This window comes from Lissotriton vulgaris, unplaced genomic scaffold, assembly GCF_964263255.1.
Source record: "Lissotriton vulgaris unplaced genomic scaffold, aLisVul1.2 SCAFFOLD_700, whole genome shotgun sequence".
NCBI lineage: Eukaryota > Metazoa > Chordata > Amphibia > Caudata > Salamandridae > Lissotriton > Lissotriton vulgaris.
The window spans coordinates 593,694-610,714 of NW_028243225.1; the positions used below are offsets into that span (position 1 = coordinate 593,694).

General features: G+C 42.1%; 1 protein-coding gene across 1 annotated transcript in view; it reads left to right on the forward strand.

The window, feature by feature from the left end:
- LOC147668662 (transmembrane protein 131-like) overlaps positions 1–17,021 on the forward strand; it is a gene marked incomplete at its 3' end in the record, with an annotated part of 812,034 nt that overhangs the window by 480,607 nt on the left and 314,406 nt on the right. The window contains exons 9-10 of the mRNA XM_086948537.1: positions 4,607–4,757; positions 4,840–4,896. Coding sequence (XP_086804663.1) covers positions 4,607–4,757; positions 4,840–4,896 — 208 coding nt within the window. The remainder of the gene's footprint in view (positions 1–4,606; positions 4,758–4,839; positions 4,897–17,021) is intronic.

Genomic DNA, 17,021 nt, shown 5'->3' on the forward strand with positions numbered 1-17,021 from the left:
CTGGCATCCAAGACTTCACCCAAGTCTCCACGAAGACGTCCGATAAGCCCTGCTCAACACCCTCCGGGAACCCTATAGGGCGTAGGTTGTTACGGCTGGACAGGTTTTTGGCATCTTCAGCCCGGTGGTGCAGTTCAGAGGTCTGGGTCTGTAAGCGGGCCACTTCTGTTTTCAGCTGGCCCAATTCATCCTCTGCACGGAGAGGCTCGACTCTGCCTCCGAAATCCTTGCCGTGGCGTTGCGTAGGTCCTGGCAGATGAGGGCCATGTCCTCTCGCACTTCGCCAATTTTACCCTCCACCGCATCTGAGAGGTACTGATAGGAAAGTGGAGAGGTTCTCCACTTCGCGGGGGGAGGGGTTGGGACAGCCTGTTGCCCCTTCCGCCAAACTCCGGTCAGCAGTGGTGTATTAGTCCATTTTTGTTTGAGATTGTGGGGCGGGCATCTTTGGTGCATGGTCGCCGCCCATCTCTCCCGCAAGTTCAGCCAGGCGTCTCGATGGTGGGGCAGGCGAATGTAGGGAGTCACTGTTCCTTCTCTGCCCAGACCGGCGGTCAGTGCGGCACCCTTGGGTTTCAGTGGCCTCGCCGAGTCGAGATCAGATAGGAGGGGGGTCGTGGGGGGTAGGGGGGGAGGGAGGGCCTCCTCCCGCCCCTCGATAGGTGCGGAAGATGTGCCCCCAACCTCAGGTCCTAACACAAAATGGCAGCGGCTCGCCTGGCCGGAATCCAGTAGAGTGAGCGAAAAGTGGAGGGTATGTGGCCGGGAAGCAGATCATGGAGGCCCCTTCGCTGAAGCGCTGAGCGGCCAGGAGGCGGTGAGGGCCACTAGGGGAAGCGTCCTGCTGCACGAAATATTAGGCCGATGTACGTGGGCAACAGCGAGCTCTTGGGGCACCACCCACGCCGCTCGATGCGTACGGCAGAGTGTGGGCAGTGGGCCTCAACCCCGGGTGCTATCCCGGGTCGGGGCGCAAGGCCGGGGATCCGTGATGCTCAAGGCCAAGTTTGTCCTGCAAGAGGCAGTGGCTCACCAGGCCTCAGGCCGCTGAGGAGGTGGTGTCACACTCACTAGGGCAGCGGTGGCGCAGGGGGCAGAGGCCAGGTCAGGGCGAAGAGTCAGTGCGCCAGCTGGGGGAAGGCAGGACAGGCCAGGCTCTGACAGGTTGTCCTCAGTGACACGCAGGGGCAGTGCAGGATGGCACCAGTCGGATGTAGGGGGGGTGGCCTGCCCAGAGAGCCTCCACCAATCCTGGCACGGATATCAGGCACTCGCCCACAGTCCCACGGTCGACAACGGCCACCGGTTCAGAGGCAAATTGGGTGGGCAGTGCAGGCCGCCGTCAGTCTTGCCGCAGGTCAGGGAGTCCCGGGGGCCAGGGTCCAAATCAACGAGCGAGCGGGCGTGCTTTTTCATCTTAACGGTGTTGTTTACTTTTTGAAGAAAATTAACTGGGGGAGATGAAGTCAAATAAAATCATTGTAGGTTATTATTTTCGCTGTGTGTTTTTCTTCGTTTTTGGTTATGGGCATATCTACATTCAGATCTTACCCTCTGTGTAATTGCTGCTATCCATGGTTAGACCAGTACAAAGAGTGTAATTTGTGTGCCATGGGTACCTGATGACGCATAGTGTGAATCTTGTTCTGTGTAAAGGTAAACAGTTTGACAATGTGCAGTGAATAACATTTAGCTAGTTATGCCCTACTGTAGAAATTAGGTTTGAGAACTTTTCATGTCTCTGAGCCTAATTCGTGGAATGGGGGTTTTGACTCTTGAGGATGACTGTTTTGATGTATAGTGTACACAGATAGCAAAGTGAGAACAGTTCTCTGAATTATATGAATAACGAGTGGGTGGGACTAATTATGGCTTTCCCCACCTCCATCCTGAAAATAGTGTTAGTGCGATAGGCCTAAGCCAAGAACGACTCAGCATGACCATCTTTGAAAAGTGTAGTCCTGAAATAAATTTAGTTCTGTAAAAAAAAGTTGTAGCGGAGCAGGTGTCTTCTTGTTTGTAAGAGAGAAAGGACACAGCCATGATACAAGAGTTGAGGTAACTTAACTTCAGAAAAAGGAACTGACGTGAGATTGAGGCAAAAAAAGTCCACCTCTTGATGAGTCCTTGATACTCTACTTCAACTATTGAATATAGAAACTACAACAAAAACATTGAATCGAAAAGACATTCCATGTTTTCAAGGTCAAAAATTCCACTTTGTTTCAGTTAAATTAAGAAACTTTTAATAAGGCCTTTAATCATACATTATAGCCAAGAAAATAGGTCACAAGAAAAAAGGCAGCAGCCTGATCTTAAGGGGGTGAAATACCATTCTCCAAAACCTTTAAGATCATCTCAGTTTACACATGCTGAGGATATGCTCCGTAAACTGAAGAAAGGGGGTGTGGACAGAAGGAAGAGTGAGATAGGTGGAAATGGGAAGGTCTTGGGGTACCTTTTAATTGGACTGTCCTTCCGTGCAACTTTTTCTTTATTACACTAATCGCGTTTGGATATAGGTCCTGCACGTTTCACCAACAAGGGCCGTAATGCTTATATATTATTTGAGCAACGATCTAGACTAACTGTGACTGTTGTGACCTGCCAGTTGCAGCTGTTTTACAAGTTTGTTGATTTATGTAATGTTTTGAATCAGTTCTTCCTGTAGTGCTCCATGCCTTTGCTAAAGGTATCAAAACCCTTTGGGAACCTGTAATTCGATGTAGCTCGTAACGGACTACTGTAATTGATGTAAAACTGTCTGCATCGATTGAAATCAATAAAAAGGGTTAACAAAAATATCTTGGGTTACTTTTACCGAAACATGATCAGAACATTTATCCTACCTATTCTTAATTCACCTAATGTAGTTCAGCTGTCCATGTGATGATAAAGAGGTCGACAGACACTCAATCTTTGTCATTTGCAAAAGAGCAGTCTTTTGTTCTGTCACTGTTTCTAAGCGCCACTCACCAAGGCTAGAAAATAGTTAAGAGCTAGACTTCTGCCAATGCAATAAAAAGAAAGCATAAGGCATCGCTATGTCGCATATGCATTACTTTGCACAATTAATCGCCACTGTTTCCACTTTGCAAAAAAGATCGCATAATTTTGCAGCCAAGAGTGGTCCTCCTTTAGACTGGTATAGCTAGAGATTAGAGAATATGGGGGCGAAAATGGAGAGAGCTACAGTGATTCACTGGCGCATCTGAGAAGGCATTACAAAATCAATCAGAAGTGAAACCATTAGTAACCCTTACTAGCCAAGAAATCCCTTCCAATTTTTAAAAGGACTCTGGAATTCATTACTAGCATGCTTTGTTATAGAGTTCTAACCCAAAACACCTATTGTGTTTGGGTGAGCTTGACCTTCCGAAGAAGGGAGCGCCCTCTAATTGTGCCACATATGGTCATCAACAAAGGGAATGGATGAAGGAGGTAATCAAGCATCTTCCAAATAGACACACAAAGAGGGGGGGAGCTATCAAGCAAGAGGACAGAATTATTGAATACCGAAGTAAAATATGCTCTAAAAGTTGCCACTCTGATTAATTCCAATTGCTTGGCTGCAGTGCATGGTTTAGAATCTCTGGCTTCAAACCAGAAGTACATTCTAGTGTTGCAAACACTCCATCAGATGATGCATGTTGGTATGGCTGTCTTGATAAGACTCTTGAACAAAAGAAAAGGGGCAATGACACAACATCGGCCTTGGGGACTTTGCAGTGTAGGGATTCCTGTTGCACAGGGACCTCATCTTAGTCTGGATGTAGTACAGTTGTATACCCAACAGGACTAGACATATCCATAATATGATCTGTGTTAGGATGAGAAAGTCCCTTGCATAGTGATTGATGCGATACTCCTACCCTGAGTGCCCCAACTGTAATGATGTCTGGATCCCCCATGCTGATTTTTGTTGTCATGGGTGACCCTGGGTCGTGCGTGTACGCCATTATATAGATCTGTCTCACAGATTGTGGTATTTTTGGACCGGGAGGGGCACCCAAATTGCTACCCTCATAGTTGTGAAACGCTACTGCCTTTGCTAGGAATTAAGCAGCACAATCATGGTGGTGTCGGCATACCTAACTGCATATTCCTGACGGCTTTCCCATCTTTCGTTCTGTGGGATAAACTCTTTTTATTAGTTAAAAAGCACGCAGATACCTTCAATTGTTTTATGCTCCGCTTCAAAGAGTGCAAAAGGAATCGAGCAAGATGGACGTGGGCATGCAGTGTTGGCCCTTATATGCGGTCTGCACCGTCACTTTGGGGGCTTAAAAAAGTCAACGGAGCCGCACGGTGCCTATTAGCAGCGTGGAGGAACACTGCTGAGACTAACTTCCTTCTTCCATATCCTATCTGGCACCTGGGAATATTGTAAAGGTGCGAAATCTTTGGTTAGATCATAGTATTCCTCAGAAGGAGCATTACCAAAGGTAAGTAAGTATTTCTTTATTGTTCCTTCACATTTACTGGTGCAAGGTTACGTTAATAAAACCAAACTGAGATCATGCTATTTAGTTTCCAACTTTTCTGTGCTGACAAGAAGCAGTGTTTAAGAAAGTACATTTAATTGAATTTTTTGTTCTTTGAACAGGAAATTCCCCCCTATGAAACAAAAGGTGTGATGCGAGCAAGCTTTTCTTCGCGAGAGGCAGACAACCACACAGCCTTTATTAGGATAAAAACAAATGCCACAGACAGTACAGAGTTCATAATATTACCAGTTGAAGTGGAAGTCACAACAGGTCTGTAGAAGAATGCAGTATTAGGATTAAAAATATTTGTAGAATTGGTGGGTTCAGTAACTTTGTTTGTTTTTTCATGAAGCTCCTGGAATCTATTCATCAACAGAAATGTTGGATTTCGGTACATTACGATCTCAAGGTGAGATTTCATTTAATGGGTTTCCATTTTTAAATATCAAAACGCTGTTAATTGCAAGTCTGTCCAGTGTAGTTAGAGTAGCATTGTGCATCAAGACAGTACCTGGATTAATACTAAACAGTAAGGTTCTTAATGGGAAATAAGTATGAAATGTAGCTGAACATTGAAAACATTGATAATTTAAATGATATAAAGTGAAGAGAAACTTAACATATAGTATTATTCTATTTTAACATAACAGTATAAAACAATCTAGTCCGATACTATTTGCACTGTTGTAACATAAATCCAAACTCTATTTCTTGATTAAAAAAAAGTGTAAAATGCTTCAGAGTCTGTTGCTACATCAGCTTTTAATAATTTTCTCTAATAACGTTTTGGAATTATGATGATGCTGTAATTTCGGTTTAAAATTGCACACTGTTTTCGTCTAAAGTAAAATGCATTTACAACTGCGATTGGGTTGAGAAGATATTATCCCAAAAAATGGAGGCCTACTAGAAGGGGCTCGTGTATGTTCCATAACACGTTCATTTTACTCTGTTGGCATGCCCAACCATACTCTTTAAATTTAAATGTGAACATCTTTATGGACTCTGCATCAATCTAATTAGTAAAGTGCTTGAAATGAGACCCATGCAGCAATTTGTTTTAGAAAAAAAGTATATCCATATTAAATAAAATCACATTTTCTCTGTTTTGGCTTAAAAAATAATCTTAATTCTGACATGTCTTAGCTCTTAGTGTGTAGTCTTAGCCTCTGTTTTATTGGGTTTAGTAGATATGCTCCTTTCCAGTGTATGTGGTAAGTACTTGGAGATTTTACCCTTGGGCTTGGTTGGGTGTTGTGCTCCCCTGGATCGGATAATATCTTATGTCCCTGGAGCTACTTAGTCACTTACACTCTGGGCCCTCTTAGCCTAGGGGGCCTAGCAGTGACCTTGTCTTGTTTGCTCATCAAATTCTTTTCCTAAGTGTAGTCAGCTGTGAGGCCCTATCCTTGCTCTATTCCTGTGCATAAACTTTGTCACTTTGTTTTTTTTAGGAGGTAGATCTTTGCACACAAAGTCCAGAAGTGATAGTTTTTTCTTATTATTCTTTTAAATCGATATTTAATTTAGCAGCACCACAAAAATGAGAATCATTCATCTTATTGGGCTAGCAGATTATGTGCAATAAACTCTGGGTTTGTCCATTTATGAGTCTTGGCAAGAGAAAGAAATAACTGTTAATATAAGTCCGTGTCCCGCCACGACCAGCTCCTGACCGACTGTGAAGCACTCCTTTAAATGTAATCCACCTAATGGCATCCTGACCCTTTCTCATCTCTGTTCTCAGGATGGCAAGCATTTGTTGTGCTTTGGACCATTTCCCAATGGTCAGTTAACACACGCTGGCTGAATTCCACCCTTTCCTTGCGGTCATAATTTCTCTATTCTTAAATGTTCCTTTTGTTTTTTCTCATTGAAAACTTGCCCACTGAAAAAAGTGCCTTAGAGTCGTGAGACAGGCAGGGTTGGTTTTGGTGCTGTGTGGTAAGGCGACCAAGCGGTCCATAAGAACTCGCTATAGACAGTCATCGCAGCCATACAATCTCATATGAAGTGTACAACCTGTGCAGTGTGGCTGGGGCGATACAGTTCACATAGCGTAGTGGTCCAGGGTCGTGTGCCCTTTCTGGGATGGGCTGATTGACTGACGCTAGGCTTTTCGGCTACCTCTTCCAGGGCCGCCATGAAATCTTTTCATGCACCATGGGTTTGGATCACCAACAATCTACAGTTAAATTAAAGCCTGCTCAAGATCATAATGTATCAGATGAACCTTGAACACAAACAAACGTTTCTCCCACCAAAATTGTCTTTGTTCTCAATAATTCAGTGATGAGGAGACACAGAAAGATTAACACAAATCTACATTTCCCCATGTACAATGCTGGGTAGGCAATTATTCTAGGTGTAAACTTTCACTGTGCCAATTTTGGCACAAATATACATTTTTCCAGTTTGAAGCACACATACTGCTTCTTTTAATGTAAAAGCTAATTGCATACTTTCTTGCAACAATCCCCTCATCGCGCTTTACTGAAAAAAAAAACACTACTGGGACTAAATGGGTGTAGTAGCTTCATAAAATAGAAACTGAAAGAATCTGAATGAGTGATAGTTATGTGAACCGGGATTCCAGCAGCTCCACTTAAAACTAGTTTTATTTTTTGATTTCATTATAAATTAGAAATCATAATTACGGAGAGGATAACTCACTTTACAGCAGTTGCACCGTTATTTTCTTATCTCTGTTACCTGAAGTGGGAACTCTGTGTTTTACCCCTGCATTCAAAAGAGGCTCAAACAACTTTTTCCAATCAGAATTGGCTTACATGGAAAAAAAACGCATTTGGCCAATACAACCTGCATTTAATACTCTATTTTGGTTTAAATGATGTTTTTTCTAAAGGCTATATAAATGTGTATATTTTATAAATAGTTCACCTTGATCCCACATAGGGGTGGGGCAGTTTGAATGCTTATGACTTAAATAAAGTCTCTCCTTAGAAGAATGTGTTTACGGGTAAGTACATTTTCTTTCCCTAAATCCCCATAGCCTTCCTGTAAGACGATATTCTAGTCTAGACTTCCTTTGTGCCTAGATTCCAATACCTATCATCTTCTCTAGTATAGTGCAGTGCTGCTAAATTACGTTACAACATTCATGTTGCTTACTCAATACAGTGGCAGTATTTCAGCATCAAGAATCAATTTCCTTTCCACTGGCATCACCACATGGCATACACCTGCTGCTGCCTGTGATTTCCGCTTAGTGTCCATTCTTCTTCCACGTTTAGGTTAGACAGTGCGGTAACCATGTTCAGGGATAATAATGTTCATGAAGACCTTTATTCTGGCTATATTTGAGAAGTTGCTTTCCTATATCTGATGTATACTTTTACCCACAAATTACTTACCTCAAGATTTTCTACATATGCCATTCTTTCTCTTGCTGTAATGTCTTCACTCCTATAGGTGGCTCCATTGACACACATTCTATTATCACCAACTGCTCCATAGATCGATTACCGAGGGTGCTGTCTGACCATAATCTCCTAACTATAACCATTGATACCGGGAAGATGCAATCCGGTCACAGTAGATGGACCTTCGAAAGGACTTTATTGTTTAATGAAAAATATTGCCAGCTCATAGAAAAGTGGATTCCAGAATTTCTAGAACATAACCTCGGTAGTGCCCCGTTGGAAGTAGTTTGGGACACACTCAAGGCTGGAATTAGGGGAGAGACTCTCAGATTCTCAATAAAAAAATTATCAGGAGGCTAAATCAAACCTTAAAAACTTACAAGACAAACTAGCCAGAAAGGAGGAAGATCTGGTGAGTGCAATCCAGGGAGGCACCAATATCGAAGGGGCTATAAAAGATATTGCTATCGCAAAAAATGTAATTGTATAAACCTTCACCTTAAAAGCCATTTGTAAAGCCACCCAGAATAAAGAAAAGATTTATGAACTAGGCGAACAAGTAGGACACCAATTAGCAGTTCGAACAAGACAGGAGAACACCGAAAATACTATTAAAGAGATTAGAGACCCCATCAATGGCCCTACACAAGATCCCAAAGAGATCAGGGAAGCATTCAAGAGATATTACGCGGATCTATACACAGAGACAGGCAAAACTAAATCCAAAATTGAGGAATACCTAGATCTAGTTACAGGGACCCAGCTACCCCAAATCGACCAAGACAGCTGAATTACCACAATGGGTTGAAATACTTCTGTCAATAAACAGCCTATCATCGGGAAAGGCAGCCGGGCTAGAAGGAATCCCGTCAGAATTTTATGCTAGATTTAGTAAGCCGTTGAAAGGAATTATGATCAAGCTGATGACCCAAGTTATCCAGGGAGGGCGGCCACCAGAATTGCTAGCTAGCAGACTCGCTCCAGTAATTCATAAAATCATTTCAGTTAGGCAACATGGATTTGTTCCAGGTAGATCAACCACCGATCACATTCAGAGGGTGATCACACTCTTTGAGATGGCTGAAGTAACAGGAGACCCTATGGCACTGATATTGCTAGACGCTGAAAAAGCATTCAATATGGTCTCCTGGCAATATCTATGGACCGCCATGTCAAAGAGTAGGATCAAGATAGCAATTTAGCAAAGCTATCCGCATGATGTATGTCAACCCGTAAGCGGTTGTTATGATAAATGGGGACACATCAGACAACTTCAAAGTGACGAGTGGGACAAGGCAAGGCTGTCCCTGCTCCCCTCTACTATTCGCCATCTTCATAGACCCGTTTATTCGCAGGCTAGATATCAACCGAGCCATAACACCAATAAAGACCCCCAATGAAGACACTAAAACTCTCGCATATGCGGATGACCTTGCTATAATCACAAGTAACTCAAATGAAACCGTGAATGTCATGGAAGATGAAGCATATAACTTTGACGAAATTTCCGGCTACAAACTAAACCAAAACAAAACCCAGTTCATAACTAATAATAAAAACAGCTTTCGCGATATTAGGGTTATCGAAAATGCGGTGTATCTAGGAGTTAACATCACCTCAAATCTAAACAATCTAGTTAAACTGAACTTTAATCCACTCTTAAAACAAACGGAAAAAACACTTAGAGTTTGCATAATCTACACAACGATCATTGGAAGATGATCACTGAGGTGCACAGGCGTGTCGTCCCATTCTAAAATGCTGTTATCAAGTTGGCTATCCTCATCCTCCATTCCTTTCATTATTAACAACTCCTGACCTTTTTTCAATCTTATTATATCATCCTTGCTGCGCCATCCTTTGCCATCTACATACACTGCCCCTTTAGATGCACTGCTCACTTGTTCTGGTCTACTGAATACAGATTCACCATTGTTCACTCTGAATGGCTTCTTCACTAGAATCCAGTCTCCTTTTTCCACCTCCTTGTTTTTCACCTTGTTAACCTCATCAGAATATCTTTTTGTCTTTGTTTATTTACAATGTTCTCTCTCACTCTGAGCGTTTTGTCATCTATGCACTCTGTAGATATGTCGTCTTTGTACCATTTTTCATATTTGGGAATCAGTTCATTTTTGCACTTCCTTCCTCTCATCAAGTAGAATGGTGTGAACTTCGTAGTTTCGTTGGGTGTAATGTTATACGTGTTCACTTTGTCTCTTATTAAACTTTTTACGTTCAACTTGGAAGCAATAGCAAATTGGATGCCTTCCTTGATGAATTTGTTCATGCGCTCCACTTGACCATTACTTTTTGGGCTGTATAACGGTGTCTTTTCTTGTCTCACACCAATGTTTTCCAAGAACTCCATCATTTGCTTCGACACGAGTTGTGTTCCATTATCCGACACCAGGATTTTTGGTTAACCCTCCATAGAAAATATTTTCTTAAGGTATTTTATCACAGTTTCGGTGGTCACACTTTTCACAAATTTGAAATAAACCCATTTAGAATAATAGTCTGTTAGGACTATGATGTATCTCTCGGATTCTGGTACCAAGTTAAATGCCCTGCAAAGTCTACTGCGATCTTCGACCATGGCTCATCTGGTATGTCCACCATCTGCAATTCTCCTTTGCTGGTCTTCCAGTGCTTATCAGCTTTCAGACATTGTACGCATTTGTCAATGTAACTGCCTACGTCACTGTCCATTCCCGGCCACCAGTAGTGCATTCTCAATAGATTTTTCGTTGCGCTACTTCTGGGGTGACCTTTGTGTGCTAATGTTACCAACTTGGATCTTATGGTTGCTGGTGGTATGAAAAGGTCACACCTTTTCAGGAATCCGCCTTCAATAGTTAACTCATCACTCACTTGTTGGGAGCTTCTTAACTCCTTATGTAGATTTCTAACTGGTGGCCATCTTGTTTTCACATGACTTATTACTCTTTCCATTATTTTATCTTCTTCTAGGCACTTCTTCCACTCAGTCTCTGTTACTGACCCACTGCACATTTCAGTGGCAACTATCCACGCCACAACACACTCTGTTTCCTCTAGTGTGGCTTCAGAAGGACCATTCATTGGCAATCGTGATAAGCAGTCTGCTCTGCAATTCATTCCACCCTTGATGTGGTGTATGGTGAAAGTATATTCCTGCAACTTTGACAATAGTCTTATCAATCTTAAACTAGCTTTGCCATTTCCCCGTCCTTCTCCATCCATCATATAAATCAATGGCTTGTGGTCTGTGATTATTACAAAACTTTTTCCCCACAGATACTTCTTGAGTTTTTGCACCGCCCAGACACATGCGAGAGTTTCCCGCTCAATAGTACTGTAGTTTGTTTCCGCCTCGCTTAACCTCCTGGAAATAAAGGCTACTGTGTTTTCAGGCTTCCCTTTTTTCTGGCAGAACACTGCGCCTATGCCCTTGGCGCTGGCATCCACAGTGATTACGTTTTCCCATTCTGGGTCGTATAGTTTTAATGACGTTGCATTGGCAATTCCATTTTTGATTTCATTGAAGGACTTATCTTGGTCTTCTGTCCATTGGTAATTCACATTCTTTCGGAGAAGTTTCCTCAGTGGTTCTACTTTGGTGGCATACGCTTGTATGAATTTGGAATAGTACTCGCTCAGTCCTAGGAAGGACTTTAATGTTTCCTTGTCTTTTGGCTGTGGTGCTTCTCTAAATGCCTCCACGAGATCACCTTTTGGCGTTATTCCATTTGATGTCAGCATGTGTCCCAAATATTCGATTTGGTTCTCCATAAATTTGCATTTGTCTTTGGACACCGTCATTCCTCTTTCATTCAGGGTCTTTAGTACCTGGTCCACCAGTTTGAGATGCTCAGATTTTGTCTTTGAATGGATTAAAATGTCGTCCTGGAACGCCTTGACTCATTTACTTCTCCAAAAAGACTATCCATGAGTTTTTGAAATACCCCTGACGACGAGGCAAGACCAAAGGGCAGTCTGACGTACCTGTACGCTCCGAAAGGAGTCACAAAAGTGGTTAGTTTCTTTGACTCTTCCGTTAAGCAAACTTGGTGGTAAGCTGCCTTCAAGTCAATCAATGTAAAGTATCTTGACCCAGCTATGGATTGTAGTATTTCTTGTATTAAGGGGAGTGGGTGGCAATTTACCAGGATGTTTCGGTTGAGCGGTCTCAGGTCAACGCATAGCCTTATCTCTCCTGTTTTCTTTTTCTTTGAAACAACGATTGCGGACACCCACTCAGAGGCATCTGTTTCCTCTATCACTCCTTCACCTTTCAGTTTTTCAAGAACCTCTTTTAATTCTTTCCTTATTGATAAGGGTACAGACCTCACACTATGCTTTGTTGGCATTGCACCATCCTTTAATTGTATTGCATGCATGAATCCTTTAACACACCCTCTCATTCCTGAAAACATTTTCATATTTCTTTAGTAACTCCTCTAGGCCATTTTCATTCGCTTCAAGTCTTATGCTGTTTATGAAATCCTCCCTCAATATTATGGGGTTTTCCGAACCTGGTTGTAAGATCACTCCAATCTTTGCAAGATCCTTCCATCCCACCAGTATTCTTCCTCTTTTTGCTACGTACACTTTGGTTTCAATGGTTCTCCCCTTGAATGTCACAGTGTCTTCGAAGAAGCCTATCATGTCTATGTCCTGTTCCCCAAATGCTTTTGGGTTTATGTCAGTTTCCTGTAATTTAATATTTTGTCTGAAATTATCGTTATGGGTGATCCTGAATCTGCAGTAAATTGGAGTTTCACATTTCCTATTTTCCCTTCACCTATTGGTCCTTTTATTTTGCCATCTACCATTTCCACATATAGTACTATGCTTCCACACATTTCCTCGTCAAAATCACCTACTGCATTTACGTTAACATTACCTGTTGTTTTCCTGGTTTTACACAATGATGTATAATGACCATATTTTTTGCATTTAATACATTTCTTTCCAATAGCAGGACATGACTTACAATCAGCTAGGTGTTCCTGTGAACCGCATCTATAACAACTCACATTTCTTCCTCCTACCTTTTTATCACCCCATGTTCTCTCATTACCTTTACGTTCACCTTTCCTCTTGTCCTGTAAATAAAATACATTAGTGTTACCACTGGTACAAGATAACTCTTTAGTAGAAATTAATGATCTTTCTATCCCTTTGGCAATATCTACAACTTCCTGCAAAGTTGGTTTCCTACATGCCAATAATCTCTCCTGCACCTTTTTAGAATAGCAGTAAAACACCACTTGGTCTCTTATATATGTATCAGTCAAGTCTTCATATTCACAATCCCTTGCTAGCACTCTTAGGCATGCAATATATTCCTCTACAGTCTCTCCTTCCTCTTGCTTCCTTAAGGCGAATTTGTGCCTTCCCACCATTATGTTGCTCTCCTCATCATATTGTTTCTCCAACCTTTTTATAGCTTCCTGATATTCATTCATTGGTATAAATACACCAGGTGGGTATTCAAATTCTGGCAGGCTGTCAAATACCTCTTGACCAACTTTGCCTAAGAGGCCAAATAATAGCGACTTCTTTCTTTCAGCATCATATTTTTTTCCATCTATTGACACTAAGTAAATTTGAATGCCCTTCGCCAGCTCTTCCCCTTCATAGCTGGCTTCCCAGGCTCCTCTAAGAAAAGTGGTGGCACACATATGTTGTTACTTTGTGCCATATTCTTTACTTTTTCCTGGTGTTTTGCTGTGCTTCTTTATTTTCAGTTAAACACACAATTTATTTTCTTTTTTTAATTCCTTTCACAGTGTATCAAGCGCTTACATTAACTATTTCCTCACTTTATTTGGTTTGGATAATACCCTTTAATATCACCCTGAAATGTCTTCCATTTTGTTTAAATGCGCTTTTATGCAGAAACACTACTTATTTGTTTGCTTTCACTATCAGTCAATTTCTCCTTAAAATTACGCTGTTCGCCGCTTCAGTTCCGACCAAAATGGCCGCTTAAACTCTGAGGTGATGACATTTTGAGCTGTGTAACCAATGACAATGGTTTACACGCCTTCGTCACTCCCAGAATGCCTCACGGGTGTGTCCTGTCAGACGCTCAGCTGTTGTCTGACTACGCGTTTATCGGCTCTCATTTCATCCGCGATACTTCCAGTCAGCTGTGCTTGCGCGCGCAGTTTGACACTTACGTTTGACGTTCTCTTCTTATTACCGGTATTCCACAGTCACTTTTCACTGATCGTTGCGGGTGATGATGCAATGAGGGGAAATGAAAGTACGATTACAACAAGGATCCTCTCATTTTAGATGTATCGTGGAGCTATGTTTGTTAAGTGTGGGGATAACTCCACTTGAACAAGGGATCTGATACATTCCGTCCAGTCTTCGGAGTGCACAGTGAACGCATTTGGGTTACAAAGTTGCATTTTCACAGGTTTCCTCCTTTTCAAAATCTTCATTCTGGGATCTAAATCTTATCAGCTTTAACTCTTAGTCCTAGTTGACCTGTGGCTATCAGTGGTATTAAATTAGTGCCATGAAAGAATGCTTTCTGAGTGGATGTCTTGGGCAGGAGGGTTAGTGATATGCTAATCTGTGCTCTAAAGTGCCTTACAATGGTTTTGCACCATGACTAAGATGTGCTTCAGATCCATCATGTGTTGCTGAAGGCTTTGAGTTTCAAGATGATTAACCTCTTGGTTGCTAAGAGTGCTGTAGTTTTCCTCAGCACCATTGCCCAGATGTTTAGGATATCTCCAGCACGTCCTGGCACCAGATGCAGGAAATCGGGACAAGTGGGTGAATGCTTACCACCGTAGGAATTTTGTAGATTCCTGGTGAGTCACGAAGTTTGTCACAGAAATGCAAGGAAAATGTACAATTGTAGGCAAAGTTTGATATGTGCAGGGCATTGTGGGTGAGAAAACGTTGTGGAATCCACACGAGGCACCCCACCCTGGACTCCCCTGCTTTTCTAGGTTTCAGAAGTGTCTGCCTTTGGTAGGTTTTCCTGGTTGGCCGCTGAACCCTTCCCCAAAAAACGCACTTACCCCCATTGCCAAGTCCGGTCATTTTTGTAGCAGGAAATGTTGATATCTCCATCTTGTGGTTTGAGCCCTTTCCTGCCCAAAAGAGGTACCATTTTTATCAAGAGACCAGAGGAATGCTAGGTGGTAGGAGATTACTGGCTCTCCAAAGATTCCAGAACTTTCCATCACATACATATGAGGAAAATTTGTTTTTTAGTCAACATTGAGGTTTGCAAGGGCTTCTGGGTAAGAAAACCAGGTGCAAGCCACACAAGTCACCCCACCCCGACCCCCCACCCCCTGGGTGTCTAGTTTTCAAAACAATTGCAGGCTTGCTAGGTTTCCCTAGGTGTGTTGGCTGAGCTAGAGCCCAAAATCCATAGCTGCCCACATTGCAGAAAAGTTTCAGCTTTCAGTGGAAAAATTTGATGTGTCCATGTTGCATTTTGGGGCCTTTCCTGTTGTGGACAATAGGCCTCCCACACAGGTGAGGTACAGTTTTTATTAGGAGACTTGGGGAATGCTAGGTGGTAGGAAACGTGTGGCTCTCCACAAATCCCAGAACGTTTCATCAAATAAATGTGAGGAAAATGGTTTTTTAGTCAGTGTGGTTTACAGAGGATTCTGGACAGCAAAACCTGTTACAAGCCACACAAGTTACCCCACCCTGGATTCCCCGTGGGGTTTATTTTTCAAAAATGTACAGGCTTGCTAAGTTTCCCTAGGTCCCTTCTGAGCAAGGACCCAAAATCAAGAGCTACCCACATTGCCCAAAAAATAAGTCTGTTTTCAGAGGAAAAATTATATGTCCATGTTGCGTTTTGGGCCCTTTCCTGTTGCGGTGCTATGCCTACCCACACAAGTGAGGTACCATTTTTATCAGAAGACTTGGAGGAATGTTGGGTGGTTGGAAATTTGTGGTTCCCTGTTGATTTCTGAAGTTTTCCTGACAGAAATGTGAGGAAAATGTGTGTTTTTATTCAAAGTTTGAGGTTTGCAAGGGCTTCTGGGTAAGAAACTTGGAGAGAGCCGCACAGGTCACCCTGCCATGGATTCCCTTAGGTGTCAGAAATAGGCAGGTTTGCTAGGTTTTCCTTGGTGCTGGCTAAGCTAGGACCCGAATATGCACAGCCACCCACAACGCAAAAAAGTATCTGTGTTCAGTGGAAAAATGTAATGTGTCCATGTTGTGTTTTGGCCCCTTTCTTATTGAGGGAGCTAGTCCTACCCACAGAAGTGTGGTATAATTTTTTTCGGGAGATTAGTGTTATTACCAATTGTATTGCTCTGCATTTATGCCTTCCAAATATGCAGTAATAATTATTCTCCCATTGAGATAACCAATTAAGCATATATGGGTCTTTCAATCAACAGACAGCACTCTTTGGTGGTTGTTATGATCACCATCTTCAAGACAAAAGACATGCAATCTCCCACAAAAATTCACAGCAAGATGATTAAAAACTTTCAAAAAAAATTAATAATGACTCCACTTTACAGTCCCAATGGTTAAATAGTCTCAGTGGTACCCAAATTACACTGCCAAAACATTGAACATTTATATCTTATTTCCCATAGTCAGCCTTCCTGCAGTTATCTTTAATCCATCCATCCTATTCTTTCTGGGGTTATATTTTCCACCTTTCAATTGTAACCATACCTGTAGGTATATGACCGATTAACCCCCGAGTTAGCCACAAGCGTGCCAGATTTACCCTTACCATTGGACAGTCGCCTCGTCAAAAGGAACACCATACAATTCTCATCAGAGCTATTCCACTACCATTGGCACACATGTGTCTATCAATCTTGCTAAGACCCTTTCCCACTCACCAAAGTGAGATGGAAACCTTTTTTAATATTGTATGTTTTTAACCTGTGGAAATATTTCCCAAAAAATAGATATGAACATCTTATAATAACGAATTGTTGCAAGTTATTTTTTTATATAATTAAAGCTCTGTGCAAATTTAATGTACATTATCTATCAATTTATGATTGCAAATCTTTGATCTTTGTGGTATGAGAGAAAAGTGTTCTCTATTGGTTGAAAGACCCATATATGCTTGATTGGTTTTCCAGAGTGAAGAATTATTGCTACTGTTAATACAGTGCTCTGACCCCTTAGCTTGTGGAGCCCA